Source organism: Hippoglossus stenolepis, chromosome 8 (assembly GCF_022539355.2).
Source record: "Hippoglossus stenolepis isolate QCI-W04-F060 chromosome 8, HSTE1.2, whole genome shotgun sequence".
Classification (NCBI taxonomy): Eukaryota; Metazoa; Chordata; class Actinopteri; order Pleuronectiformes; family Pleuronectidae; genus Hippoglossus; species Hippoglossus stenolepis.
In genome coordinates this window covers 2,427,010-2,454,947 of record NC_061490.1, presented here as the reverse complement: position 1 = coordinate 2,454,947, position 27,938 = coordinate 2,427,010, and the positions used below count along the sequence as shown (strand labels likewise).

General features: G+C 42.4%; 2 protein-coding genes across 3 annotated transcripts in view; one reads left to right on the top strand and one right to left on the bottom strand.

The window, feature by feature from the left end:
- Window positions 1-6,183, bottom strand: part of LOC118114289 (furin-like protease kpc-1) — a 173,044-nt gene extending 166,861 nt beyond the window's left edge. The window contains exons 1-2 of one of the 2 annotated variants that reach the window (XM_035164652.1): window positions 5,862-6,183; window positions 1,121-1,296 (exon numbers count right to left, since the gene is read on the bottom strand). In XM_035164652.1, the coding sequence (XP_035020543.1) occupies window positions 1,121-1,296; window positions 5,862-5,937 (252 nt within the window). In that variant the 5' untranslated portion in view covers window positions 5,938-6,183. Of the gene's footprint in view, window positions 1-1,120; window positions 1,297-2,037; window positions 2,189-5,861 lie in introns of those variants that run through there. The other variant, XM_035164653.2, reaches the window with a different exon arrangement.
- Window positions 6,184-7,102: 919 nt separating this feature from the next.
- Window positions 7,103-27,801, top strand: mms22l (MMS22-like, DNA repair protein). The gene is made up of 26 exons (XM_035164711.2): window positions 7,103-7,223; window positions 8,598-8,795; window positions 9,072-9,197; window positions 9,391-9,443; window positions 10,046-10,133; window positions 10,252-10,429; window positions 10,732-10,825; window positions 10,972-11,102; window positions 12,155-12,268; window positions 12,371-12,547; window positions 13,066-13,128; window positions 13,244-13,363; window positions 14,340-14,575; window positions 16,721-16,937; window positions 17,027-17,316; window positions 20,685-20,866; window positions 21,195-21,345; window positions 22,637-22,776; window positions 23,388-23,530; window positions 23,872-24,028; window positions 24,179-24,324; window positions 24,493-24,704; window positions 24,962-25,128; window positions 26,137-26,233; window positions 27,079-27,246; window positions 27,428-27,801. The coding sequence occupies exons 2-26, from the start codon at window positions 8,623-8,625 to the stop codon at window positions 27,501-27,503; spliced, it is 3,699 nt and encodes a 1,232-aa protein (XP_035020602.1). The 5' UTR covers window positions 7,103-7,223; window positions 8,598-8,622; the 3' UTR covers window positions 27,504-27,801.
- The last annotated feature ends 137 nt before the right edge of the window (window positions 27,802-27,938 follow it).

Sequence of the window (27,938 nt, the reverse complement as noted above, 5' to 3'; positions counted from 1 at the left end):
CCCTCGAACCCTGTCTTTGAACTCACTCTGACCAAAAAATAGCAGAACTACTGTATTCCACCTAACCAAGCCCCCTCCGAGCCCTTTGCGCAGCTGAGAACAGTTTTTTTTTTTTGGGGAGGGAGCTGACACAGTTTCAGACTCAACAACCAGAGTAACCTTTAAAATATTGATGTGGATAAATCACATGTACTCTTGTGACAAATGGAAAGATTTCAGCATGACAGATTAAAACTCAGCCAAATAGGTAAAGACCCCATCGTCAGCCTACATTCAGATGAACTCTGTTGCTCACAGAGGAGATTCTCTCAGGCATAAACTAAGACAGTGTCTGGATATGTATATGTGTGCTTTTTGGGGTGCATGTACAGTGGGGTCTATGGGTGGGAATCGTATGGTAATTTGCGATATTATATCGACCCTCGATCACAATAATATCACAATACAGAGATTCTGCGATTATCGATATTGCAAGATAATCGTATAACAATACATCGTGATATCTGTCTAGCTGAAGAATACAAAATACGTGTATTTATTCACATAAATTTGGTGTTAATTTCACAGAGTTTGACACAAACTGAGATTAAACAATTTACAAAAGAGTTCAATAAAGTCTTATCTTAGTGCCTCTTTAGTCTTTAACAAACACCAGGTAAATTGTCATGTACCATACATTGGAATGATGTTCAAATATATATATATGACTGCTGGCACCAGCATATCAATAATCATGTCTAATGAGTCAGGTCGACAATATAGTTTCAAATCGTTATTTTGTCCGACGTCTAGCAGGGTCCAAATGTATATTTCTTTTCATTTGTGCATGTGCTGTGTGTGTGTGTGTGTGTGTGTGTGTGTGTGTGTGTGTGTGTGTGTGTGTGTGTGTGTGTGTGTGTGTGCGTTTCCCTCTGTGTCGACAGCCTAGTCTGGGCGTCCTTGATCAGATATGAAATATTCAGAAATGCTGCTGTAATTTGATGAAAGTCAGATATCCCTCAAATAGGAAATAGAAGTCAGCACATTCACAATTCTCGAGAAGAAAAAATTATCAGTAACTGGATTTTGAATGTGTAAATTATAGGCAGAGGAAATAACCGGGGTTTTAACATGCACTGACCTGCTGTATGAACTCCAGTCCGTGCTGAGCGGTCAGAGCTCTGGCGGCTCCGATGCCACCGTCCACATGCGCTGCATAGAAGACAAAGCGTTTGGTCCCATGATGCCCCTCTGTGGTCACCAGTTTCATCTGCAGCAAACAGCCAAGCACCAGCACCACTGCACCGAACATGGAGCCCTAAGAACAAATTTAAAAAGTGTTAAGAGGAAAATGAATGAGTTTTCAAATGTTTAAATTGCATTTCAAAAACTTTTTACAAATGTATAAAATCGTCTGTGTTTTAGGACACTATCAGTCTTACACCATATGGCTGCATTTTATAATGATGTTTGTTTTTATGAGGACACAATTGCGACACCCTAACGAAAACCCAACAATAAAACTGCGTGATATAGAAGATAAAAGTGTAACATATGATTATTTTCATTATCAATTAATCTGCTGATTGATTTATCTTGTAATTCTCAGTTTTGTTCATAAAATGCTAGAAAATAGCAACAGATGTCAATTATGACAAAAATATAATTTCACATTTGAGAAGCTGGGGAACCTCATGATTCATTTTAAATGAATTAATCATCAAATACTATCTACATGTTGGTCATAATTTCTTTTTTTGTAAACTACAGTAATACGTAAAAGCATTAGTATCCTACTGGATATCCTCCCTCTCCATTGGTTCTCTATAAAGAAGTCTAAAAACTGATATCATAAATATATATATTTTGAGAAAAAACAGCAACACCTACGATTTTAACTACTATAAACCCAGCACACCAAATGAGTGTGGGACTTAGCATCTCAGCGCACAGTATTGAACATTGGCAATTTAGAAAAAAAATTCTCTCCAGCCACCTCCTCTGTACTTTTGCACGAAATCCACAGTGGCTGCCACCTACAGCATGTGAGCCACCCACCTGTAGCCACAGAGAGTGAAGCGTCCAGGAGAAATCTTTCACCCAGTGCGATGAAAGCTAGAACTCTGGCACCGGGGGCCTTGAGCGAGACAGCGCAATCTCTCCGGTTCCCAACCCACACGTTTAATCTCCTGGCCTTGATGCAAATGCTTCTGAGAGCATGAGAACAGCAGTGCTCTCATTGTGTGAACTAACTTCCCTCTTTAAGCAAAACAGGAACTTTATCAGTCTGTCTATATGCCGGCACTTTCCTGTGAACAATGATGGAACAAAAAGTTGTCACCTCACTCTTCTCAGTATTTACTAAACAAGAAAAAAACACTCTGAGCGCTACAGGAGGAATGAAACATTAAAGCATATTAATTGCTTAAACTCCCACTCCTTTCCCCACATTATGCAACCAACCTTTATTGTTGTGTATGTGTCAGTCAGCATGTTTTTTGATATACACTGGTGTATATTAAATGTAATGGAGCAGTTACATAAGGTGTAGAACAACCTGTTTCCCCATGTGTTTAGTGTCTATAAACAAAACGGTAAGAGCTGTTACTACCAGTCTAATAGTGATTAGTCAAACTGGAAATTATTACAAATATTTTGTTGTTCGATGCAATTAAAATAATTTTTTAAGTGAAAATGATCAAAATCGTCTGGTTTCAGCTTCACAAATATGAATCGTTGCTGGTTTTCTTGGTTCTAATGGTCCAACTTTGACTTAACTTTCACTTTTACTCTTTTACTTTACTTTCTTATATGTTATGAATGATGACTTCATTTATTCTAGAAATAAGAGATTAATCAATAAAGAAAATGATTATTAGTTGCAGTCTGATCACTAACAGTATATGCAACATCTGTTGTCTGCAGTCTTTGTGCTTTCTGGATCCACTTGGGCCGTTTTAATCCCGAAATAAACCCACTAACAAACTAGAAGATTAAGATCTCTCTCTCTAAATATATAATGCTGTTTGTTTGTTTATCTGACATCTCGTCAAAAGCAAAGTGCCATCTCCTGCGGCGACACCCTCCTTCCTCCTCCTCCCCAAACAACAAACAGTGCAGCTGACCACTGTTTAAAGTCTAAAGCATCATTCAGCTCCAATCTCCCAAGCCACTGATTGAAATCAATAACCTCACTTGGGGCTCGAGCCCTAGTCGATCCCGCTAAGGTGCAGGGCTGGCGGCGTACACCACATGCAGCCAGAGAGAAAGCGGGCCTCAGGCAGAGACAAGGTAGACATGGGAGAGAGGGAGGGAGAGGGAGGGAGCACATGAGACCGGAGTATAGGAGAGCTACATTGAACAGTGTCAGGGCCTCAGGGCCTTCTGGGATGCTGATAAAGTACCTGGACATTTTTATAGACAAACTACTTATTTCTGTCCTCATATCGCTTGGGAAGACTGATAACTTTATATTCCTCTCAGGCAGAGGAATGAAAAGAAGGGGGGGCCCTTTCAAGAGTTTAATTGATCAAACTGTAGCCACAAGCTTTTTTTTTTCTAGAGATAAAAGGGACTAGCACTTTCCCCTGTACAATACTGAGATCTTTTAGAAAGCAGACCCAATGAAAAAAGAGAATGTAACTCATTATGCAAAGTCATTATAGGCCCCTGACTACACTCCTTAAAGCAGGGGAGCTAATGGTGGAATTGTATTGTACAGGATTTCCAGAGGTCAAACTACCAGTTGTAGGAGAATGTCCACATTATTACAGCAGGCAAACTTGCAGGTCAAGCTTAAACACTGTGACCATTGTACGTGTCGTAACAAAAGTAAAATATAATTGTATCACTGCTCAATGGGCATTTTGGAAGGGCTTGAGTGTTTCATATATGGCTAAGTGTACTTTTTAGCAAACATCAACAATAAACAGAAGAGAAATTTGTAGTCTCACCAGAGTAGGAAATGGGTCTTGGGCACAGCAATAGACACAGTAAAAACTATAATCATGTCCCAATATTACATTTTTTTTAATAAATCCATCCATAACACAACACCAAACAGTGTGAACAAAGGTTGGCCCAACTTCTTGAAATTTCTCAGAACTGCTGTATATTCATGCTTGGGACCCGTTTCTCAGAAAGCTGTTATAAACAGAGCAAAGACGTGCTGGTGCACTGACTTCGATACCTTTAGACGGAGCTAGACTCGCTGTTTGCCTGTGTTTGCAGCCTTTATGCTCAGCTAAGTTAGCAACAAAATGTCAAATCTTTCCTTTGAGATTTGCTTCTATTATAGACCATCCACTGATTTTTGTTGTGAAACAAGATTTTTTTAGTGGCTGTTCTACTAGCCAATATCTCTTATGTTTGAAATAGCCAGGTTGCTATACATGACTGAGATATATGCTAGGCTTAAGTGTCCTTGAGCAAGACAAGAATCCAATATGAGCGGCTGTTCTGTAGATATTTACCACCAGCCTTGTTCTGGGTCTGGGGTTAGAGGCTAAAGAAATTGCCACAGTACCACAATAGCCAGTTAAAGTCTCTCTACAGTACGTCTTGACACAAGGACACAGATGTTTTCAGTTATTCCGGACCTATTTGTTTTTTCACACATACAAGGGCAGGACACTGTCAGTCAATCACAAATAGAAAACAACTGTGTTTCTTTGAGCACTCTGGAGGTAAAGAAAACTGTATACCTGCACCAGATGGGGTAGCTTTTTAAACCAGGACAGCTCAGCTGTAGGTCTCTAGTTGAAAGATTGGTGCCCAGTGTGTTGAGTTACAGTGTTTTCAGGTAAGTTATAGACACAAGGTCCTCTGATGTCTTCGCTGATGTTGTAAAGACACGTACACACTTGTTTTGCACAGCTATCCTTGTTATGACACTCCATTTACTTCCATTCATTGTGTACAGCCAAACCAAAACTTGATCCCTAACCTTTACTATGAACAATGCATGCCTAACCCCAACCTTAACTTAACCACAGTTCACATCTGATCCATAAACTTAACCAGAACCCCAGAAATTGAGTTTAGCCTCATTAGGACCGGGCTTTGGTTTCCATGAGGTTTACTGGTCCTGACAAGGTCAGTGTTTACAAGAGTTAACAAAAACAAGTAGACACAATACTGTTGGGTTAAAGTTTAAAACTATATATAAGTATTGTTTATATTTGTCACTTGTGTGGGAAACGTTGATCTGTTTCATGGCTCCACAGGAAACACAGACATAACATAATCATAATAATATTAGCAGTGGTTATACCAGGCCCTGGTTTTGTGCATGTTGGTTGACTTAATATTAATATTAATTTTAATCTTTAATGAGAAAGAATTATATTTTCTGCATAGCTCACCAAATAACAACCTGCGTAAGGGCTAGTCAGGCAGACATGGGAGACACCTGTGTGTGTGTGTGTGTGTGTGTGTGTGTGTGTGTGTGTGTGTGTGTGTGTGTGTGTGTGTGTGTGTGTGTTCTCTGTACATGTCTGTAAGTGATGGTTACAACATGTTCTCCTTTACACACAGTCCAAGTTTATCAGGGAGCCTGAAATATGCAAGTTGGTTATTAACATGATCAAGTCCCACCATAAGCCTGACGTCTTCTAACATGCTTTATGGGGATAATAAGGAGATGGTCTGAATCTAGTTTACAGTCATCAAACTCCTATTCCTGGGTCTTGAACTATGCTTCTTCCACAGACATGGAAATCCAACCTGGTCCAGAGCATCAAGACTTTAAAACGAGACTACATGTGAGGGAGAGGGGAGGGGGGTGAAGCAGGTTCAAATCCCACTCCCTCCATGTACTACAGTGCCTGGAAAGGATCGACTGCGTTTGTTGTAGCGTAGGAACAGGAAAAAAGAGCACCTACCTCTCCCATCCAGACGACAGAGCTTCCTCCCAGACGAGTAGCCTCCTGTTGAGAGCAGAGCAGGAAGTCGGTGCATTGTAAAGACAGAAAACCTCCCGATGCGTCCATTTTTATCATCTCCACCGACTCCTGGAGATAAAACATGCAAATGAGGGCTTGCTAAATAAAAAGCCCTCCGCTTCTATCGGTGCATCTCCTCACTGGACGTGCAGAAATAACGACGTGCAAGTCGCAAAAACGAGCACATCCACGGTGTGTGGCGGAAGAGGGGGATTTTGTAAAGATGAGGGAATGCATTAGAATGCAAGAAATGGTGTGATGGCGAGAGGGACTGTTGGGAGAGACAGATCTGCATATGGAAATCAGGGTTAGCGTCGATTAAACTCTGCTTAAACCGCTGCTTCACTTTGTGTTTGTGCGGAAACACCCTGCAGAGACACCGAGGGGACAAGTGACTGGAACCGGGGACATGGGACAGGTGCTCAGTGTGGATGTGTTATAGCCTGAGAGGTGTGTGATAAAATATGTTTTAATAATCTGAATGTGCACATATTGACCGGTTCTCGTCACCAGTGTTTCTACTGTCTCTTCCTTTTGGTGTAAATAAACTTTTTGAAACATTGCCTCAAAATAGACAAAATATAGGTTGTTTTTGGTATATAAAATTACTTTTACCCAATGGAAGAGAAAAAGTTGAACGCCAAATCGAAATTATGAGATTAAAAAGTATAAATTATGAGATAGAAAATCGAAATATGAGATTGTAAGTCATGATTATGAGATAATGTCATGATCATGAGATAGTAAACCAAAATAGCGAAATTCGAGATAGCGAAGGGAAATTATGAGATGGTACTTAGATACTAAGTAGTTGTTTGAAATATGAAATTGGTATTTTGAGACACTAAATTGGTATTTTGCGATACTATGTCGTTATTTTGAGTTAGACTTGTCATTATAATGATTTACAAGATTAATGGGTGTCCATACTTTAGTTAACATGAGGGGGATAACAGTGTGGAGCAAATTAAGTATAAAACACTTTCATACAAACCTCTGGAGAGATTAAGAGGAAGTGAAAAACTAAATTTAACACCCAAACCACAGCGACTCACAACGCGACGGAGGAAGTTCGCAGCAGTGACTCATCTTGTTCTGAGTGGCTCAGCACAACGTGGCCACGCCCACTCCGAAACTTCCCACCACTCACAGGACGCGCTGCAAGTTTGCGCATGCGCGACGTGAACGCGCGGGAGAGAGCAAAAATCCAAACAATGGCGCCATGACAGCTGTGTGCTTTCTTCCTGCTCATATCCACAGTCAGGGAACATAACGCCGCAGCTCACAGGAGGCCACGACAAGGTTCGTCTATGTGTTAGTAACGTTTGTGTTTCTGCAGTCGATGCGGTGTTGAGTTTAAGTACCACAGTTTGACTTTACTAACGCGGAGGACATTTCAGACGAGCAGATATTACTGAAGAGTTGTAATAACTGAGCCATCATGTACATACTCAAACACGACAGGTGAAGAGATGCTGTGTAACTACTGCCAAGTCCTACAAGCTGTAGATAAGCTACACTTAGTTCTTGCCAGTTCAGTTATATTATCTAAGGTTGTGGTTTTAGATCGCCGGCGTTGCAGACTGGTTTTGAGTGTGGCTGCGCAATCAAACAATATCATATATAAAACTACAATTGTCGCAAAATGACTTTCAACGTATATCGATGTATTGTTTATGTATCGTACAGGTGCAGTGAGGAGGTGTAACACATAACTGATCTATGATAAAGTAGTCTGTTATGTGTCTCCCTGTGGGGAAATTTACAGCAGCAAAAAGTGAATAGTGAAATAAGTAAGTAAACATATATAAGGAGCTATAGAAATATGTACAATGTAAACAAAGTCCAAACCGTGTGACGGTATTACACACATGATATCAAGCTCAGATCCGTAAAATATTGCTGTTTATCAAGTGTCTGTCATTCTCTGCTCATGAAGATACGTTTAAAATCACAACCCTCATTCAGTAGCCAAGATCAATCTTTAAACTTATATGAAATAATAATGTGACGTTTAACCAGATAATTATCCATATTGACTGATGTGCAGGTTTTGAGCAAGGAGACCTACCTCTCCAGATGTGAAAACATATAGTGACCCATACACCTGTCAGCTGAGTAATCACAGTGGTTTGACCTAAACATTCTGATTTCACTTTTCTGACATGTGATTTTTGTGTATTATGTTGTTATATATTTTGTATTATGTGATATACACTGTGGTATTCAATGGGTAAATTTTTTTCTTTCAATATAAACTCACCAGACACACAAAACACCACAGTAATACTGGGTAGTTCCTCCCTTTGCTCTCAAATCATCCTCAGTTGGCAGTGATTCCACAAAACGTCGAGATTCTGCTGAATGCTTGAACACAACTGCATGATCAGATGCACATTCATGCTGCCAATCTGCTGTTGGAGATACATTCCACTTGTGTTCTGTTGGATTCAGATAGTGATGGTGTCTGGGGGGGGTCACTGAGGTTCACTGAACTCACTGCTATGTTCATGAAACCAGTTTGAGATCTTGTGACATGGAGCATTATCCTGTTGGAAGTAGCCATCTGAAGATGGTAAACTGGCCATAAAGAGATGCACATGGTCAGCAACAGTCACTTCTTTTTCTGTGGAACAATCTTGTACAATCTCAGCTCAGTGTTCATTGTCATTATAGGTGATGTTGAATCTGCTCTGACCACATGGCGGACGACTTCAGTCAATCCCTCACCCCACCAGTGTCCCCCTTTGCAGCAGACAGCCTATGTGAGCTGACTCCCACTCAGCCACCATGCTTCTGCTGCTCGGAAACAAAGGACGACCCCACTGGAGCTCTCTCCACAGAGGGATTTGCTGCCAGAGGTTCACTGAAGCGGTACAGTCACTGTCAATTCATCAAAATCACAAACGCAAAATCTGTTAGTTAATCATTTATCTGAGTAACTTAAGGACTCAGGGCCCTAAGTAGCTGAATGGTTTTGCTGGAAACACACATTGCTGTTGCTTTTTTTGTTTTAGTTTTTTCTATTCACACATCAGTTTTCAATACTTAAAATGAAATTCCGCTGTGCACCTTTTGTTATTTGGTGGCAGCAAAGAAGAAAATACTGTAAATGAAGTGTTAACTGATGTGAATGCCTCCTCTCTATAGGCTGCTGTTGCATCTCGACCCTGCCCCTGCAGAGTATGAGACAGACACGGTGGAGATTTTTGGCTTCCCCTGGGTAACAGAGACAGCACTGGTAGAATCTACAAAGGTTCTCTTTGGTCTGTTCAGGTAAGCCAAGATGTAACAAATAAGAGTTAAAATCACAAAGTTGGAAAGAGAATTTATGTTCCTTTCAGCATCCTGATTAGCAGGTCCTTTATGGAGGCAGCAATGGCTGAGTGATCTAATTTGTGTTTAAATGTTAACTATGGTTCATTCATGCTCATTTCAGTCGTCCTGTTTGCTCTTTGCTCCCTTTCAGACAAAATGTTTACAGGTTGGAGACCTTGGTGCAGTCCAGCTCAAAAGACTTTGGTAAGCTTGCATATAGAGTTTATGTGATTTCAGGCTCAGCCTATAATCAGGCCATAAGTTATAATATGAACATTCTGTTCATAGTTAGTCATTGTTGGCCAACATTAACATATGTCTTGTGTCTGTTAGGAGACATAAGTTATGTTAGAGAATGCATGTGTATTGGCTCAGGTAATGTCTGTAGTAATGCATACAGGTTTAAAATATCAGGTGCTGAAAGTGAATCTTACCATCAGACATCACGTTGACTGAAATGTGGGTTTAACCACTTTAAGTTGATTGGCAGTTGATCTGTGCAACAGTTTTTAGAGAAGAAGTCTGACTAGCCAAGGGGCATACCATGTGTTAGGCTCACCACTAGGGGACTGGCAGGTCAGGGTCAAAATTCCATCAGAGCAGGTTCAAATAAAGTATGAAATGAAATTGTATCAGCAAATAATATTCAGTATTTAAAAGTGTGTGTTTTCCACCTTGTATGTATTGTATGTTTATTTGGGCAACTGACTGACTAATACTGTGCTTATCTGGATCTAACATACTTAATTCATTTTGTTTTACATAAGAGTTATGACTAAAGCCTGCAACATTGTCATGTGTTTTAGGTCAAGCAGGCAACCTCCACTATGAAGCAGGAGACCTCAGACAACAGTGTGTTTCATTTCTCCAGTTTGTCAAGGTCTTTGTGCACAGGTAACTCTTGGTATTTATTTTCAGAGCTGTTGACATTTTTTCACTAAATACATGTTATAATATCCTGTGTTCAGCTGCTTTTTTATTTTTACGTGCATCTCTGTTTGTATCTGCTCAGATATCTGGAACCTATCGGCTCCATGGATGCATGTCCACCCCACCCCTACGAGGAACTGGAAGCCCAGCTTCCCTCTGCTCTTTTGGAGGAGCTGTTTGGCATCACTCTCCTCATAGGACGTCTCAAAGACCTGCCTGCCAATGTTCAGAGTGCCTTCACTATACAGAACCCTGGAAAGGTATAACTAAATTACACCTAAAGTAGATTACCCTGCATAGATCTAACTCTAGTGCCTGCACTTACCAAGCATTTAATTAGGCAAGTATATGTAAAGCATGTGTTACATCAGGTTATACTATAAAGGACATAGAAGTGCTGGTACAACAAAAGTGCAAATGGCAAAGGCTTTACTGAGCAAGGGAAATAATATAGTAACTGCTTTTGAGGAATGGCTCATATGACCTGAGTTTGTTTTTCATTACCACATCCCTGATTATTTTTCCATTTCCATTGAACTTAATTCTCATCATTCCTTCACAGATTTTTCCTCCCTCGTGGCATTTGCTACACCTTCATCTCGACATCCACTGGTCCATCTTGGAGATCCTTCACATGCTTGGTTACAAGATGCAAGGTATATGTCAGGTCCCTGCATCCTGCAATCAGAATACTCAGACAGCAATCTCTAAATGATAGTGAAATGTGAGATGTGGTTTAGGTGTAGAATAGTTAGTCATCCTCATGGAAGCTTTTTGCAGTTTTAACTGTTTGTTTCTTCAGGCCAGGTGGTGTATGCCGACCAGTTTGTGAACCTGACGGGAGAGAACCTGACTGATTCCAGTCTGTTTGAAGAACACCTGTGCAGTCTGCTGTGTGACCTCACTGGTCTGGCCATGGGCAAATACAACAAGGTGGGCGGCTACTGTTGAGATTTATCTGTGGTATTTCTGGCTTATTTGTAGCTGTAAGTATAACTGATACTGATGTTATTACAGTATATAGTCACTAATGAGTGATGATAAAGAAAACATAATATACCAGAAATATTTGGAGCTGCTGTTGGGAACCTACTGTGTTAAAGATATAATATGTAACAATTCTTCATTGAAATGTCTAAAAACAACTAGACCAATGTCAGCGTTTCCAAAATAATTATTAAATCTATGCAGATAAGGGAGGTGTATTTGCACACGTACAAACTCACTCATGTGCAACAGATTCCCAGTGACAGGTCCACAGAATAAAGAGGGAAAGATAAGCTCTCGTGTGAGAGAAAGAACTGCATTGCATGCCACAACTGCAGCTGAAACTATGAGGTCTGACTGTCGTTGTGGACAGTAAAAATGTTATGGACCATAGCGCTAGTACTTGGTTTCGCAATAGTGTGAGCGAGCACACAGCAAATAGTAAATTAGATCTCTCATGTTATTATGAGAAGTGTAACACAATTTTGGCTCAATAGGAAACTGTGGCGGGACAAAATAGAATTTTATTCTAGAAAATAAATGGAACACCCTATGTTATATATTTTATTGAATTATTTTGTTGACTAACAATGTTCAAACCCAGAGAAATCCCAAATTGTATTCAAATAAAGGGACGTTTTATTTTGGTCACCTTTTTAATTGCGTCATATTTGCTTTACCCGTGGCTTTGCTTGTCTCTGGTATAACTACTGGGGCAAATTACGTATGAGGAAAGAAAAATACGCTGCTAACTAGTTAGCCATTTAGCAAGTCATCAGTTTGTATTAGTCACTTGTAATGGATCACGATTATTCATTGCCGTTTGCTTTGAGTCGCGTCAGGTAGATTTTCATTGGCAATAGTGATGAAGAAAACAACTCCCATGATCCCACCCTGCTTCACAATGTCATCACACTAGGTCTTTTGCTATTGTTTTGATCGAGAGACCTCTAGCAGCCAAAGTTACATTCATTTAAAAGGATCCTGCTGATTTCTAGGTAAGACCTACAGAGGCGCTGTGCAGCCATCACTACCTTTGCTCCTGCACCAAAGAACTGTGGGTGCTACTCATGCATCTGCTGGAATACAGGAATAGAGTGTTGCACACACAGGTAATGGAAATACATACATGTTCAAAGTCACAATATAAATTTGAATTGTATTGAATTGTCCATTCTAAATGAACCAACGTGTATTTCCTGTTATCCTTCCAGTCTTTTTGGAGCTACATGAACTTGTTGCTGAGGCCTCTGGTGTCAGGGAAGCCTGCAACAGAACAGTTCAGGGGCCTCCCCACTCACTGCAAAGACCCTCTGGGATTCACATGGTGGCTGGTCACTCATTTAGCAATGTTAGGCCAATACAGTCGGAACGGGACCATCCAGACTGAGGTAAGACGTGTATAACTATATTTTTATCTGCAGATGTTACACTACATAAACCCTAGGGGTTAATATAAGAGTGTATCACAAGGTTATCACTGAAGACTATTGAATGATTTCAACCCACAACCCCCTTAAAATTCAGTTTTAACCATAATGTAATTATGTAGTTTACTTCATCTAGTTGCTCCAGGTTGTTTGAGACAAAATAGAATAAATTCTCCTCTGGTTCAGAGTTGTATTTTTGAAGTCTTTTCACAACTCGACAGAGATCCTTCTTCAGGTGTAAAATCAGTCAGAGACACTTTAATAACTAATAACAAAAGGTAGCAACATTTTTAGGAAAAAGTTTAAAGAGCAGGTACTCACACAGCAGGGCTGTTTGACTTTATCCATAAGTATACAGATGACCACTTACTTTTCATACATTTAGCTCACAATTACTATTCATTCAGAGATTTAGAGAAAACATTATTGATTGATGTTTATTGTTGTTTTTAAATATCTAATTTGATTGTCTCCCACAGAAACATCTGGGTGATAACTGGGCTTTTGTGGAAGAACTGCTCAAGTTAACTTGTAATCCCAAGGTCAGCACTGCTTTCAGTTAAACTGCCTTTTCAGATTTTTTTTCCTTTTTTATACTTCATTAGAAGTTTTTTATTATATTAATCATCATGTGTGTGTTTGTGCTTGTACCAACAGGGAGGTCTTGCAGAGGAGCAGGTTAGGATGCATGTCCACTGTTGTCTCAGTGTCTGTCTGCTGTGGGAGCCAAGCACCAGTGCCGTCTCCACACTTTGGGACTACTACAGCAAGAATCTGGTAAGGATATGCCTGTTGCGGAATTAAGTTCAAGTCCACTTTTATGCTGTTCATCCTCATATACAATATACAGCTGAACAAAATGTTGTTTCTCACGGGCCAAAGTTCAAAAATAGTTAAATGGAACATATTAACATGACACACAACATAGGAACAGAACAAGACTACGAAAGTGGGTGATGCCTATGACGCCTGGTGATGGAGATGCTGTTGCTCACCCTTATGTAAACACAGTGAAAAGAAGCCATGATTGGCAGAATAAATAATAAATACAAACCAGATTAAAAACAGCAAATAGAAAAAAATCAGTTGTCAGCAATGTAGTTATCTCCATATGGCTACTGTGAGTATTGAATATAAATTGAATATACAACATACAGATGGTTCAATTGTCTCTGTGCCGCTCTGACTATAAAAACAAAGGGTATATACGTAGTTAACATAATAGTGTATTAATATATATAATATGAATAATTGTAAAATAGCAATTATTCATATTTTATAATATGAATAATTGTAAAAAGGCAAAAGTAGAAATAGAACAGATAATACAAATAAACAATAATAAGCATAAAGTGAGCACTTGATGGAATAATAGTGCGAATAAAGTTGTACAAATTTGATATATTATTTAATTTTAAGCATATCAGCTACATAGAACATGGGCACCACATTTTGTAATGATGGTATATCCTTTACTTTCTTTGTCTTCAATGTTCTGCTTTGTGTTGTAATAGTTTTACTTTATATGAGGAAGTCACAGGTTATTTCTCAACTCTGATCTTTTACATTTGTATTATGAGTTGCATCATGTTTGTGGATTTTTTATTCATTATTTCATTCACAAACTAAATAATTATTTTGTATTATATTAAATAATTATGTCACTATAAAGTCTGCCCATGCAATTGAGCAGCAGATTTTCCTTTAAGTTATTACCATGGCCTGTATATTATATTCTTTACCTCCACTTCAGAGCGCCTCATTCACTGTGCCCTGGCTGGGGATGTCTGGCCTGGGCACTCTGTGCAAGATGCCCCTGGCTCTGCTGGAGCAGGCCCGCAGCTGCTCCTCCCCCTCTCCCCTCCATTCTCCGGGACACACCCAGCTCTACCGCTCAGCCAACTCCTTCCACATCTTCCTTCGAGTGTTGGCCCTGTGCCTTGCCCAGGACAGGGCTGGCGGAGTCCCACAGAGACAGATCAAAGGGAGGTAAGGATGGAGAGAAGTCTGGGAGTCTTTGTAGTTCTTGCCTGTCTGCACTCGCTTCCACCATGAAAAATAGGTCTCATAACCAGCCAGACAACTCAACACCATACACATACAGGGTTTTGAAGAGACAACCTGCAGTGGTTGCTGTGAGAAAGGGTTACTAATCAATGCTAGACTTCTTAGGATAAATTTTACCCTTTATCTTCTAGTGTGTGTGTGTGTGTTGTGCTTCATTTTGTGGGGACCTAAATCTGTTTACACAGTCACATTATGGGGACAAAAGCAAGTCCTCATAACATAAATTATTAAATATTAAGTTGTAGGTTAGGGTAAGGGTTAGGCAAGTATTAACTATGGTTAAGGTTAGTGAGTCTCCAGGAAAAGTGTGTGTGGGTGTGGTGTGTGTGTGTGTGTGTGGGGAAGCATGTGTTTGCACACTATCATGCTTCTCAGTCTTGTTTGTGTGGGTGCCAGGTGCACCACAGTCTCCCAGTACGTCTTTGATATTTACTCAGGCCCCCCAGTGGAGCAGGTGTCTCAGGAGTCAACCACCTGCTCTTCATAACAGACCGGAGCCAAGGAGCCTCCTACTGATGCACACACACTGTGCACCTGCTCCCTAGAGTAGTGACATGGTTTCAGAGTGTGTTGGATGGACTAAGAGTGAGTGTAAAGTAAGGAAAAGAGAGAGGAAAGATCACAGGTTGATATGTACATCAGAATCGAGTGCTGGATCATCCTATATCCCAGGCCGGCTGGGCGCCAAAGAGCAGCAGCCATAGATAAATCCGCCTAATGACTTCCCTCTGTCTGGAATGTTCTCAGTAGCACTGCAGACACGAGGGCTAATTAGCTAACGAGCGTGGCGGTTAATTCGCCTTAACGAAGCTGTGTTGGTTTCCAACACGGATAGAGAGGGGAGCTTGGGTGGGGTGGAAAGCAGGCTGGCATAAGCCAGAATGGGCTGGGACGGATCCAAAAAGCCCCCCTCCACTCTTCACCAAAAACTATAACCGCTGCCGCCGCCTCCCCCCTGACGGCGTGAGGTTTGCTGACTGTATCACTACAATGTTTCAGGCACCGTTCCCACTCCTGGCCTGGCTCTGTGGGACACCCGCGACAACCGCATTAATGGGATCGACTTTGAGCATGTTGATCTCCAACGCAGGGAGTTAGGAGCATCTGCTCGCCTCCGGAAAAGAAAGCTGTCCGGAATAAACAAACAGACATGCAGGTTGGGGGAACACAGAAACCCCCCTCTGCTGCCTCCCAGTATGCTGCTTATATGCCTGTTACATATTACCCATTCATCTATTTAAATCTCCCTCCCCTCACACTCACCCCTGACTGCAAGCTTGGCCATCTTCTCATTTTGTAGTCCTCTGTGGGTGTAACTTGTCTGATTTTGGTGTTAACCTGGTCTTTCTCAATTCCTCCCTGGTTTTGCTCCAAGCTTTTATATCATTCATACTTCTTACCCCGAGCTTGTATCTGGATGCTCACTGTTTGTGTTTTGACCCAAGCAGCAGCTATACTCACCTGTGTGGGCTGTTTCTGTGTTTGGGAGGTGGGATGGAAAAGGGGTGGCTCCAGCCTTGTGTGTTTTCCTGCCAGCGAGCAAGCTCAATGTGTGTGTGTGGTTTTATTGATCTCTCTCTGGTGTTGCAGTAAATTGGTTTGGCTGTAGAGAGAGGGACCAAGCGCCTACTGCTGTGTGTCTGAGTGTCTCTGACATTTAACATGATCTTTAAAGGCATTTCTCCACAGTGCCCGCAGGATCTAACAGCGTGCTGGGTGGTTCTCTATTCTTCCTCCATCTCTTGCTTTTCCTTTCTCTCCCAAACACACACACACACACACACACACACACACACACACACACACACACACACACACACACACACACGCACACGCACACGCACACACACATATTGGCTGGGCAGCCCAGCCTCTCCCCTGGAGCTGAGAGGGTGATGGAGGCAGGTAATGCATGGTGGCGGTAGAAAGTTCTGTGAGTCAGTATTTAAAGTCAGGGGTTTCAGTAGAACAAATCACCTCTGACTAGTTGGTCAGGGGAATAGAATTAGCTGACCCTGTTTTAAAACCTTTGTTTGTTCTCCCCTCCATTCTTCTCTATATTTCCAGGATTTACTCCAAGTTCTCCTCGAAGAAAATGCAGGAGTTGTCAGAGGCCGGCCTCATGAACTTCCTCTTGTTGTTTCTGGTGGTTGCCCGACAGATAGAGCTGGAGGACGTGGCCAGCAGAGCCTGTGAGTTGCTCGGCTTCCTTCCAGCCAGCTGCCCCCCTGGACACCGTACCCTTGTCTGGAGAGGTCAGCTATCACTGCTCTTGTTGTTCCAGGTAGGTTTGATAATCAGAAAATATATGTTAGTTTTTGAACTGCAACGTTTGAAGGTTTTTTAATCTACATTATATGATCTGTGTTAAAGGAGAGGGGTCTGGATGTTGGTGCCCAGGCTAGTTGGCTAGCTTCCTCCTTTAATGAGACAGCCAAAGAGTTCTACAATAAGACCACAGAGGTCTCTCGCAGACTTGCCCTCTGGGGGCCACTTGGCTCCTATCTGGATGGCGTGTCCGAGGTGTTTGAGACGAGCACCAGTCTCAGCCTATCAGAGGAGAAGCTGCTTAACGAAGGGTTTGCTTGGTTGCTGCCCGCCTGCCGCCAGACAGAGCTGAATTCTGCCTTGGGCTTTCTGCAGATTGTCCTCGCCCAGCTCAGGTGAGACAGCTGGCATAAATATGCATCAGCTACCAGGTATCTCATACCTTTCCTCATTTTCTCAATTATTTTTCCTCTCACTAAACGCCGTTTCCTCACAGATGGCAGACACATTCCGACAAATGTTTTCTGGCCGAGGCCGAGCTAAGCTTCCATAAGAATCTGATAAGTGGCCACAGCAGAGGAGAACGATTTCTTCTACTCATCAACCCAGTCCAGAGTGGCTTCTCATACTGACAATAGGTGGATTGTGCTGTCAGCAAAAATGAGTGTCCGTAAAGACCTTATGTTGAGTTGAGGCCCCTGCTTGTCTCAGGAGGCCTACTGGCCTCCAGGTCACCCTCACCAGGTGCTGCCGGAGCCCTGAGTAGAGTTACAGGCCCAAGAGACCCTGCATGGACCCTCCTGTGGTCCTCAGGACGGCGGTATAATGCTGCGGGCCTATTGAGAAACTATGGTCAGCAGGGCGTCAGGACGGGTTCAGCTGTAGGACACAGGTGTTGGTTACATGAACGACCCCAGCAGAGGGTCAGTTAGCTGCAGCTGACACCGTGTCTGTGTATGTGTGGAGGTAGAGATGGGAAAAGAGGTGACAGTAGAAAAAAAGTCAGGTGAGACTGTAAGTTTATGAAGTGAGAAATGGTGTGTGATCTTTTGGTGCACTGTAGACTCATCTGAGTCTAATATTAAAAAGCTAAGTGTCACCTTGCATGCTTGCCTTGGATTTTGCAATAACCCGTTGCTCTCCAATGAACTATAATCATAGCAAGTGGTACAGTGTAAACTAAGGACAAACATTAAGGGAAACATGCTCTAAATCCAGAAATGTAACACAAAAATATTACAATAAGGAAAACACACTAAAGAACAAAGGGGAACTGCTACACCAGTAGTGTTCCAGGACACCAGGGTGAATCATGGGCTCGATTTGGATAGGCAGCAAGACAAAGTTCCACCTGCCCCCCCCCGTTAGATGTTACATGTTCATAAAATAATCTGATTTGCTTTAAAGTTTTTTTTTGCTGAAATCTGCTTTCTGGTGCTGCTGCTGGATGCAACACTGATGAGAGCAGAGACAGTTAACTAAAATAGTAAAGGTACAGGGAAAAATAATGAGCACAAATCACTAAAATGCTCCAAAATTCTAGAGAGAGTTATCGAGTGTCACATCACTAAGAGCAACACATTTCACATTGTACAGCCAGTGTTATCATTTTTGATACCCAGCCTACTGGGAGTACATATTCCTGGCTTTTCTGCACTTGACTTCTTACATTGTTTTTATGCCCCTAGATATACATTATATATATGTATGTATGTGGAGTGTTAGTAAGCAATGACAGTAATATTGCTACCACAGCTTAAATCTTGCACTATTTACAAATGGTGCTAACACACTAGACTAAGGACATTGTAAAGTTAGTGTTACCAAGCCCCTCTCACTGTTTCTTGTTGGTACATGATTGCTTTATTTCTCAAGCATATACATTCTACCCTCTCTTCCCTGCACATACAGACCCACAGACCTGCCCACAAACCAAAAGTGAAACACTTACCCAAGTGTACACCTCTCTTATTTCTCCATTAACACAAGCGGTATTAACACTGTATCTGGATAGCTCTGCTAATTCCCAAACTTCCCATCTCAGATCTTGGGGTTGGAGGGCACACATTTGCACATTAATGGCCAAGGAGAGTGAGAGAAGAAGAGAACTCCCACAGGCGCTCTGTGTTATGGCCTGGACCGCACTGACCCATTTAACCAAATAAAGAAAAATACCGTGCTCTCTCTTTCCAATCCGTCCCACCAAATTAAACATAATTCTTTGGCCTGGTGATTCTCGGTATGTCTTTGTGATTAATTCCTTTTCTGTGACACAATTAATGGGTAATTATGTGGCCTGGCAAATTTAACCTGAGCATCATTATGTCTTATTAAGAGCTGTGTGGAATCTGCACACATTAAGAGAATTATTCTAGCTATGGCCGAGACAGTGGAGGGTCCAAACAATCATTCTTGATAGCCATTGCCATGGAGCGGAGGCGAGAGACCAGTGCCAGGCATAATTCCTCTGTTTGATTCCTTCCCATGACCCTCTGCTGTGGGAGGGTGTGGGTGGTGCTGGTTTCTGAGGGGCTCTGACATTGGCACACCCTGTTGGATCGGTTTTCACTAAAAACAATTAATCCCCATCTCTTTGATTGGATAATTCACAAGCCTCCCTGTCTAGTGTTTTCCTTTGGTGAGCATTAAGACACTTTACCAGATGTGGAGCCTTTATTATCAAAGACTAGGGTACCTACTGTTTGGTCTGTTATGAGAAATTTAGCAACAATTACACCTACTCATTGTCATAGTGACGCATGGATCATTTTAACGAGAACGTGGGCAGTTCAAGTTCAAATTGTGTGTGTGTGTTTTTGTTGCGTCCCTGTCTGTCTGTCATTATTAGGACACTGTGTGTCTGCGTGTTCGATGCGGTTGGGGGAAGGGTTAAACGGGAGCCCTGCTGGTGTGTTGGTGTTGTGTGTCTGTGTTTGTGTGTACACGCTGTAAGAAGCCGCAGTGAGGAGGATTAAGTGGGGTCTCTGACGATGTCTTGTACAATAAGGGTTGATGGGTGTGAAAGGCCCATTCCACAGTAGTAACGAGGCTAATGAATTCAGACTCTAATCGATTGTCTCAGCTCTCTCTGGATAAGATGCAACCTTGCTGGAAGGGAAGGCACCGTGTGAAGGTGTGTGTGTATGTACCACAGCAGGAGAAGAGAGTGCGTGGTTGAGGATGGGATTGAAAGGGGGGGGTTTTTGCTAGTTCCTCTGTCCTTTCCTCCTTTCCCAGCACACCGCAAACCCTGCATCCCCACACCCCCATCTGGGCGACTGAGGAGGACAGGAGGATCATCTCCAGTCTAAATGAGATTACAGCTCCTTCAGCTGCTTATCTGGGCTAATGCCAGCCACTGTGGGGCTGCTGTAGCGGCTGGGGCCAGGGCCAGGGATGAGCCAGAAGAGCCAAAGTATAGTCTGTGTACAGGGGATCAGCATTAGGCTTCACTCTATGGCTATAATATCCTCCTCTCCTTCCCCACCTCTACTTCCATCCAGCTTTGCTCCACACTGCAGCGCACCGCCGCACCAGTAATCCCCCAGGAGAGAAGAGAGGGAAAACACATGAAGAAGTGGTGAAAGGGAGAAACGGGAGAGCAAAAGGATTTGAGAGAATAGAGGGTGGAGTTGGGGGGGCGTGAGTCTTGTACACAAGAGGGAGCACTGTGTTTGGATTTTGCATGGGTTAGATTTGTTTATCTGCTTTCTTTGTGTGTGTGTGTGTGTGTGTGTGTGCGTCTCTACGTGTCTCCTTCCAGACGGGTCCATCAGCGCAGTGTCCAGCCAGCACCCACCCTCGCCTGGCCTCCCCCTACCACCAGTGTGGTGAAAGAGCGCCACCTAGCTGTAGCATCAGCTCTCTGGTTGCACTTCTTCCCCTTCCTGCGCAGCCTACGCCTCTCACAGACCCCTCCAGCACAGCTGGCAGATGCTGCTGCAGGTCAGTGACGCCCACTGGGAGTAAAAGAGACACTGAGAAGAGGGAAGAGAAGGCTGAGAGAACCAGGTGGAGGAGAGCAGAAAGAGTTTTGGACAAGAATTTGAGTACATTTTTTATGGCTGATTGGCACCATTGGCACCATTTTACATGAGCACATAGAATTTGAAAAGCAGTTTGTCAGAGAGAAGGTCATTAGTAGTTAGGAGGATAAGATGATTTTTGGGATGTAAAGTTTCAGAAAACAGTCAGGACACATGCTTTGCACACTGCACCTTCATCATGAACCTATCGACTTTCTATTAATTCACACAAAATTAATCTCCCACAGGATTCACCCTGCTTGCATTTGATTTGCCCAGCTCTGCCCCCCAAGATCTTCAGCCCAACCCAGTCCAGTCCATCATGCAATGCTTTGGCTGGGACGACATGGTTCACCCACTTCTGGTGACTCGCTACCTTCCCCATCTGCTCCAAAACAGGTACAGTTACCCTCTCGTATTTGCCGCTTTTGACCTTACCTCAATCACAAATAATTTTTACCTCATCACTCTGGAAAAACCTCAGGTAAGTCCAGCTGCTTTCAGAAATGCCCTCAAGTTTTCCTGATATTTTCCAGAGTAGCTGTATGTGAGAGCGCAAATAACCAAGTCAGTTCCTGTGGACATTTTCTAGAACTTTTCCTGACTGCCCCCTTAAAATGTCAGGAAAATGTCCAACTGAAAAAATTCCTAAATATTCACAGTGAACAAATGGGAGTGTTGATGCCGTGTCTAATACGAAGCACACGCAAAACTGGAAGAATACAAATATCTCAGGATGAAAAAGAGGTGCCATACACATTGAAGACGCTGACAAAGAGAGATTTGAGAGCTACAATACTGTGCTTCATGCAGTGGAATTTATAAATCCTGTCTTGCCTCTTACATGTTCTACCCAGGTGCCACCCCCTCCCTAAATGTTCCATATGTTAAAAGCAAACTCGGCCCAGACCCAATTTTACAGACATTTTACAGAATTCGTGTCTGAAAACAGCTTCAAATGATATGATGTGCTACCGTGTATCTGTCAGCTATCACGCTTCATCATAATGCACAGAACTTCTGGGAAGAATACAATTAATAAATAAGTCAGTGAGCATCCTTGGTGTTGTGAAAATAGATTTTAATGAAAAAATTGCACCTATGCCTCCAAACTGATTAAAAATAGGGAATGGATCTTCAAAATTTGTCTCAATGGTACCAAACACTGTGACGATTTGAACCTCAGAGGTCCTCCTCAGACAGGGCCACGTGATATTAAGGTGCTGCGTCTGAATATAAAGGCAGAACAAGGAAGCTGTTTGCACATCTTGTCCTTCCCTACAGTTTGAGCTGTTACCAATGTGGGATTTATTAAATTTATGTGAAAATTTAATTAAGTGGTACAACACCTTAGATAGAAATTTTCACCACCTTGTTTCCTTCTAGACTCATCATTAAAAAGTGTAAGACTGAAGAAATTTGATGGAAAGAGGAATTTATGTGTTTCAGAGACATGTGGATTCAAGTGTTCATGTATTTCTTAATAGAACAATGTGAAATTCTGCCAGAACTCAGAAAATAACCTCAGCATGTTGAGGCATTATCCCACATCCTTCACCTGTGTCCACTTTGTTTTTCCTTGTTCATCAGGCACTTTCCTCTCACCTACTGAAAGCTTGATATTTCTTTATATGTTAATCATCAGTTCACACCATTTATGCTCAATGATTTCCGTCTCTCTCTTTTCCAGTGAGCTGGTGTCGTCACTAAGCGGTGACTCTGGTGCCGGTGTGCCGGGTTCCGCACAAAGCCTGTCGGTGAGGGCCTGGTTCAGATGTGTTCTACAGCAGCACCTTCACAAGAACCCAGATGGGTCTGACAGCAGAACAGGTAATGGTACTGACTGTATGATAAATCTTCATCAATAATGTGATTATACACATATAGCACCATTCATTGATTAACCTAATATCATGAGTTGTATTTTATACTTTTTGAGGGAAGACAGGAAATGTCAGAGGATGCAAGTGAATAATGTTTAACCAAGTTTTTTGATTATGGGTAATTGACTTTGGACTTTCAGATTTTTTATTTTATTTTAGACTTTATTGTCTCCCAGGGGAAATTTGTTTTCACAGCCAGTTTAGCACAGATTAACACAAGCAGACACATTTCAACCCAGGCAACCCACAGGTAGGGCAGTACAACACATGAAACATAAACCATAAACCCTCCTTAAAATACATGTCATATTCTCTGAGACTGTTTAGTTTGTGCTGCTCTGGCAGAGGGGACAAAGCTCCTGCTAAATTGGGCCCTTCTCCATTTATGAGTTTGATAACCCTAACCCTATAAACAGGAGTGTAGGTGATATTAATTAATCAAGCAATATCCTGAACCTCAGGAAATCCTGAAAAACTCAAACCTATTGCTAATATTTAAAAAGACATATAAAATACATTGTTATTGCATCGTGAGTGTTTGTGCCCACGTTTTCCCAGGCCGCGCTGTGGAGGAGCAGTTGTGTGAACTGACCCGGCTCGTGCTGAGGCTTCCTGAAGTGGACAGTCTTCTGCAGAGAGCTGGCCTCCAGCCCACAGCCACCAGACTGGAGTCCACTCCAGCCCTGGAGATGTTTATCAAGGTAACTCTTGCTCCCAGCTGACAGTCGTCAGCTGGGAAAGTCGAAAGTCGTCCTTTTGTCTTTGTGTATTTATAGTGACGAGAAATAGTCTTGCTGTGGGAGACATTGTCAGCTGCACCATAACTGACAGGCAATACCTTTATGTCCCTGAGATGTAGCACTTTCCTTATTTTGTAGAAGACACACTGTCCACAGCATATCTAAGTAAAATTAAATGTGCACTGTATGTGTTGTATTGCTTTGCATATCATTGTCTCATCTGGTCTCTTCTTTGGGAGCCACAATACACATGCAAATGTTTCTTTGAATGTCTTTTCTTATCTGCTTTGTCGTGATGTCAGGCTGTGGGCTGTGTGTACAGCGGACTGCAGACTCTGTCTGAGCGTTCAGCCATGGTGACCAGAGCGTTGGACTTCATCGGAGACATCCTGAAACACATTAAACCTTCTCTGGTCAGCAAGAACCAAGAGGGACTGCATCTGGCCTACTGGGCTGTTGGTAAGTGTATCGCTCACACACCTCAGATACACACATTTTCTGGATGTTCTTTGTGTCTTGGATTTTACAGTGTAATCCACTTCTCAGGCAGGGGGACTTATTACAGTTGTGAATATCTCACCATGATTGTCTCTGATCTTTGTGATTCAGGCTGCATAGTGAAGCATTGGAGCCCCCTGCTGGCCACATCAAAAGCCCAGCAGCTGCTGTTCCGTATCGTGGATGGGCTGCTGCTTCCCCACAACCTCACACAGCAGGATAAAGCTCTCAGGGACAGCCTACCACTGTATCTACAGGTCAGGGAAAACAATTTTGTACACCAAAACACAAACACACAGCACACCTAAAGGCATCCGGTGTCATGAAAGACAACGGATACTCTTATCCCAACCCTTTCATCTCTCATCCGTCTGTAATATGCTCAGAGGTTTCCATTCTGACATTTTTAATTTATTCCCCTGCAGGGTTTGTCTGTGGCCTCCAGTGTGTCTCAGTCGCAGGGTGCCTACCTGAAGCAGCAGCTCCGTTCTGTTACCCGCAGATATCTGGATCATTTCCTTCCTGCCTCACCTTCCATAGGCATCATTGCCAACCACCCGGTGCTTCTGGGTTCCTGCGAGGCCAATTCAATCTCCCGGGGGCCAGTGCTGAGGAAGATCATCCTGGAGGTGCTCTGGTAGGTCTCTAGAACTGGAATGTGATTTCCCTGTAATTTCCACATTGTATATTTAATACGTCTCCTGTCCAGCAAATCAATGCATGTATAAGAGTGATGGAAATCGAAGATTATCTTATCATCACCTACATTAACTTTCTTGTTGATGTGGTTTCTTGCCCGTCACAATGTTTTTAGTTTTTTTTTAATATAAATATATTTTTAAGCTATGCAAATCATCTTCACAACTTGTCTGAAAATTGTCTCTGGTTCTACAGTGAGAGCTTCCTGCAGTTCAAAGGTTACGCTCCTCCACCTCGTCTGGCCTCTGCCCTGATGTTTCTGTTAGAGCTTCTGAGACGAAATAGAGACACAGACCCCGCCCTCCTCACGTTGCCCCTCCCCTGTCTGCTGCGCTGTGTGATGCTGGTCAACGAACCGCAGGGTAAGAGATGTGTATACACGCACAAACAATCTGAAAGCACAGAATAACTACTTGTTTCCCAGTGGCAGAAACAAATGAAAGGGATACAGCACACGCCACCAGTGACCACTCATGAGTGGGATACCACCACATCATCTGGCATTTAGAGAAGCCCCCCATCCTCTCTTGCCCCTTGGCTGTCTCTCTCACACACACACTTTTTGAACCGCATATATACATATGTTGAGATCAGATACATTTGACACATAAATACATAAATGTTCTGAAAACTGCTTACAATTTCACATGTTCATGGACATTAAACTCTTCATATGCCTGATTTTTTCATAAAAATAAATCCATTAATTCTTGAGACAGTCACAAAAATGTTGAAAACCCCCGTCTCACAATCTGCTCCAAAAGAGTTCTTCCTTGGCTCTTACACCACCCTGCCAACAGTTAAACAAACTGACAGCAATGAAAACACTACATCGTCACTCAGTAGAGCTCATACCTCCGTCAAGGCCCAACAGTCCCCTCATTTGGATCCGCACCAAAATGTAAAACCCCCTAAATGCTTCTGAATCTTTCATCAACATTCAAACATTATTCTCTGACGATCAAACAAAATGTTGAAAAACATTGCGCAAGATTGTTCTTCCCTCACCAATACCACATCCTTCCACCAGGTTTGGTGGTCATCCATTCAGTAGTTTTTTGTGTAATTATGCTAATTAGCAAATGCAGATGAACACATAACCTCCTCGGTGGAGGGAGTAACCTGAAGTTTTCTGTGATGTGGTGATGACTCAAGTTTCCAAGATCAAATATTTTGAAAACCTTCAAAAATCATTTTTTACTAAATGTGATTTTGTTTACCAGTGAAATGTTGAAAACACTGATGTCAATGCCTAAAACATTTAACAAGTGCTAATTTAAGGCATAAATGACACAGTAAAAAACATTCAGTGTGAATAGTGATCACTGAAGGGCTTTTTAATGACATCAGTGTGTGTTGTTTCTGTGCAGTGAGGAAGATAAGCACAGATGCTTTACAGCTTGTGGTGGAGCGATGTGCTGCAGCATCTACCGAGGGACCATGTGACCAGATCATCGCTGTCTTACGGTAACTGACAATAATGCAGAGAACATATTGGACTGCAATAAATATCTATACTTGTATGTGTTGCTCACAGGAAGCAACAACAAGGTGTTTATTTAGTCTCAAGGTTTGCACAACTGTGGTTCCTGAGAGCAGCGCAAACTCGCCCATTTGCACTTGCAACTGCTCAACGCCGCCCGACAATCGCTCGCTCATCAAGTTGAATGTTAAGGTTCTGGAGGCGGGGACGTCCCCAGCCCATCTCTGATCTTCTAACCCCATTACCCTTCATTTTTCTCTAGCAATTGTTAACTTTGGGAGTCATATAAACCACTGCTGTCGACATAAAAAGTGAATGTTACAGACGATTTACTTATCTTCAGGGCATTATAAAAGTGGCTGGCTTAATGTTCCTCTTTTTTTCTCAAACTCCGACACTTCCCCCGACATATTTTTAATGATTCTGCCACCAAGAAGGGGTTAGAAGATAAGAGAGAGGCTGGGGACTGCAGTGTTCAAAGTGACCGATCAAAGGAGGGGAACATCAGCTACTGTCCCCACCTCTCAAAGTCGTCAGGCGGTGTGGACTGTAAGGAAGAGCGACTTCCTGCTCATCTCAGCCTCGTTTGCGGGACTGCACTTGAGCATGTGGAGCAGAAACGCTCACTCAGGAGTGTGCCTTTCACTCGAGGACACTGTTCTGTGTGCTTGCAGGGCAGAAATGCTCCCTTGCGAGTAGGGTTTTGCACTCGCGTGAATTTTGAGACTAAGTAAACGCCATACAAAGACTGATATAAACTGTCCATCTTACATTCCAACCTGTTCTGTCCTCCATGGCTTGACTGTTTGTGTCATCCCGATACTGCCAGGTCATTTGTGGAGGAGAATGAGGGAGTCTATGACCGGCAGGTGTACAGCACCCTGGAGACAGTGGCTGTTTTAGATCCCTCTGTGGTCCAAGCTCTCATTCCCACCTTGTCTCTCAGTCTGAGAAACACTGAGCACAAGAGAGGCCTGGGCAAGAACATCGCCTTGAGGTGAGCCACTGCATGAATCATATATCCTGGAAGCCATGTGGACAGGATTCATCGCCTGAAACTATTTATAACTTGTCTAGACAGTGAACCACCGCTCTGTACTGAATTAGAATCATTATATAGCGGTGTGCTGTATTGAATGTATCCACTAACATGACTCCCCCATCTCTCTGTGTAACAGGACTGCGTATAGGAAGCTGCTGTCGCTCCTTGGGGAGAGTGGGCAGGTTGAAATAAGCAGTTTGGAAGTTGACTGAAAAAAGTCCAGGACCTGGCACCAGCTCCAAGAAGGTTGCTTAGCAGAGTATCTTACAAAATCTAAGAGCGTCTCATTACTGTGGTAATTCAAACTCAAACTACTGATGAAGAAAAACAGCACATGTGATACATTTACAATGTTTCATGAGTTGTGGACCAAGTGGACTTTGACAGCTCCTAATGCATGAGCCTAATAAGTCTAATATCACCAGGTTGTATATATGTACGTATTGTAAAGAACATGCATTTCTGTATGTGGACAGATGTGTTATTAACAAAATAAAATGTGACAATTTATATCAATGTGCTCACAACTGTCGATATACCTTTTCATCCCATTGTATAGTTAGAGGAGTTAGCAACGTGAGCATTGAAGCGAGACCAGGCTGTTTGTGCTTGTGCCATGAAGTGCTGGATCTGTTTCTGCTCGCTTG

Coding starts and splice junctions, on each gene's coding strand:
- mms22l (XM_035164711.2), top strand. CDS start 8,623: ATGGCGGACGACTTCAGTCAATCCCTCACCCCACCAGTGTCCCCCTTT. Junction 10,134..10,251: donor GTCAAGGTCTTTGTGCACAG/GTAACTCTTGGT, acceptor GTATCTGCTCAG/ATATCTGGAACCTATCGGCT. Junction 10,826..10,971: donor GCTTGGTTACAAGATGCAAG/GTATATGTCAGG, acceptor TTGTTTCTTCAG/GCCAGGTGGTGTATGCCGAC.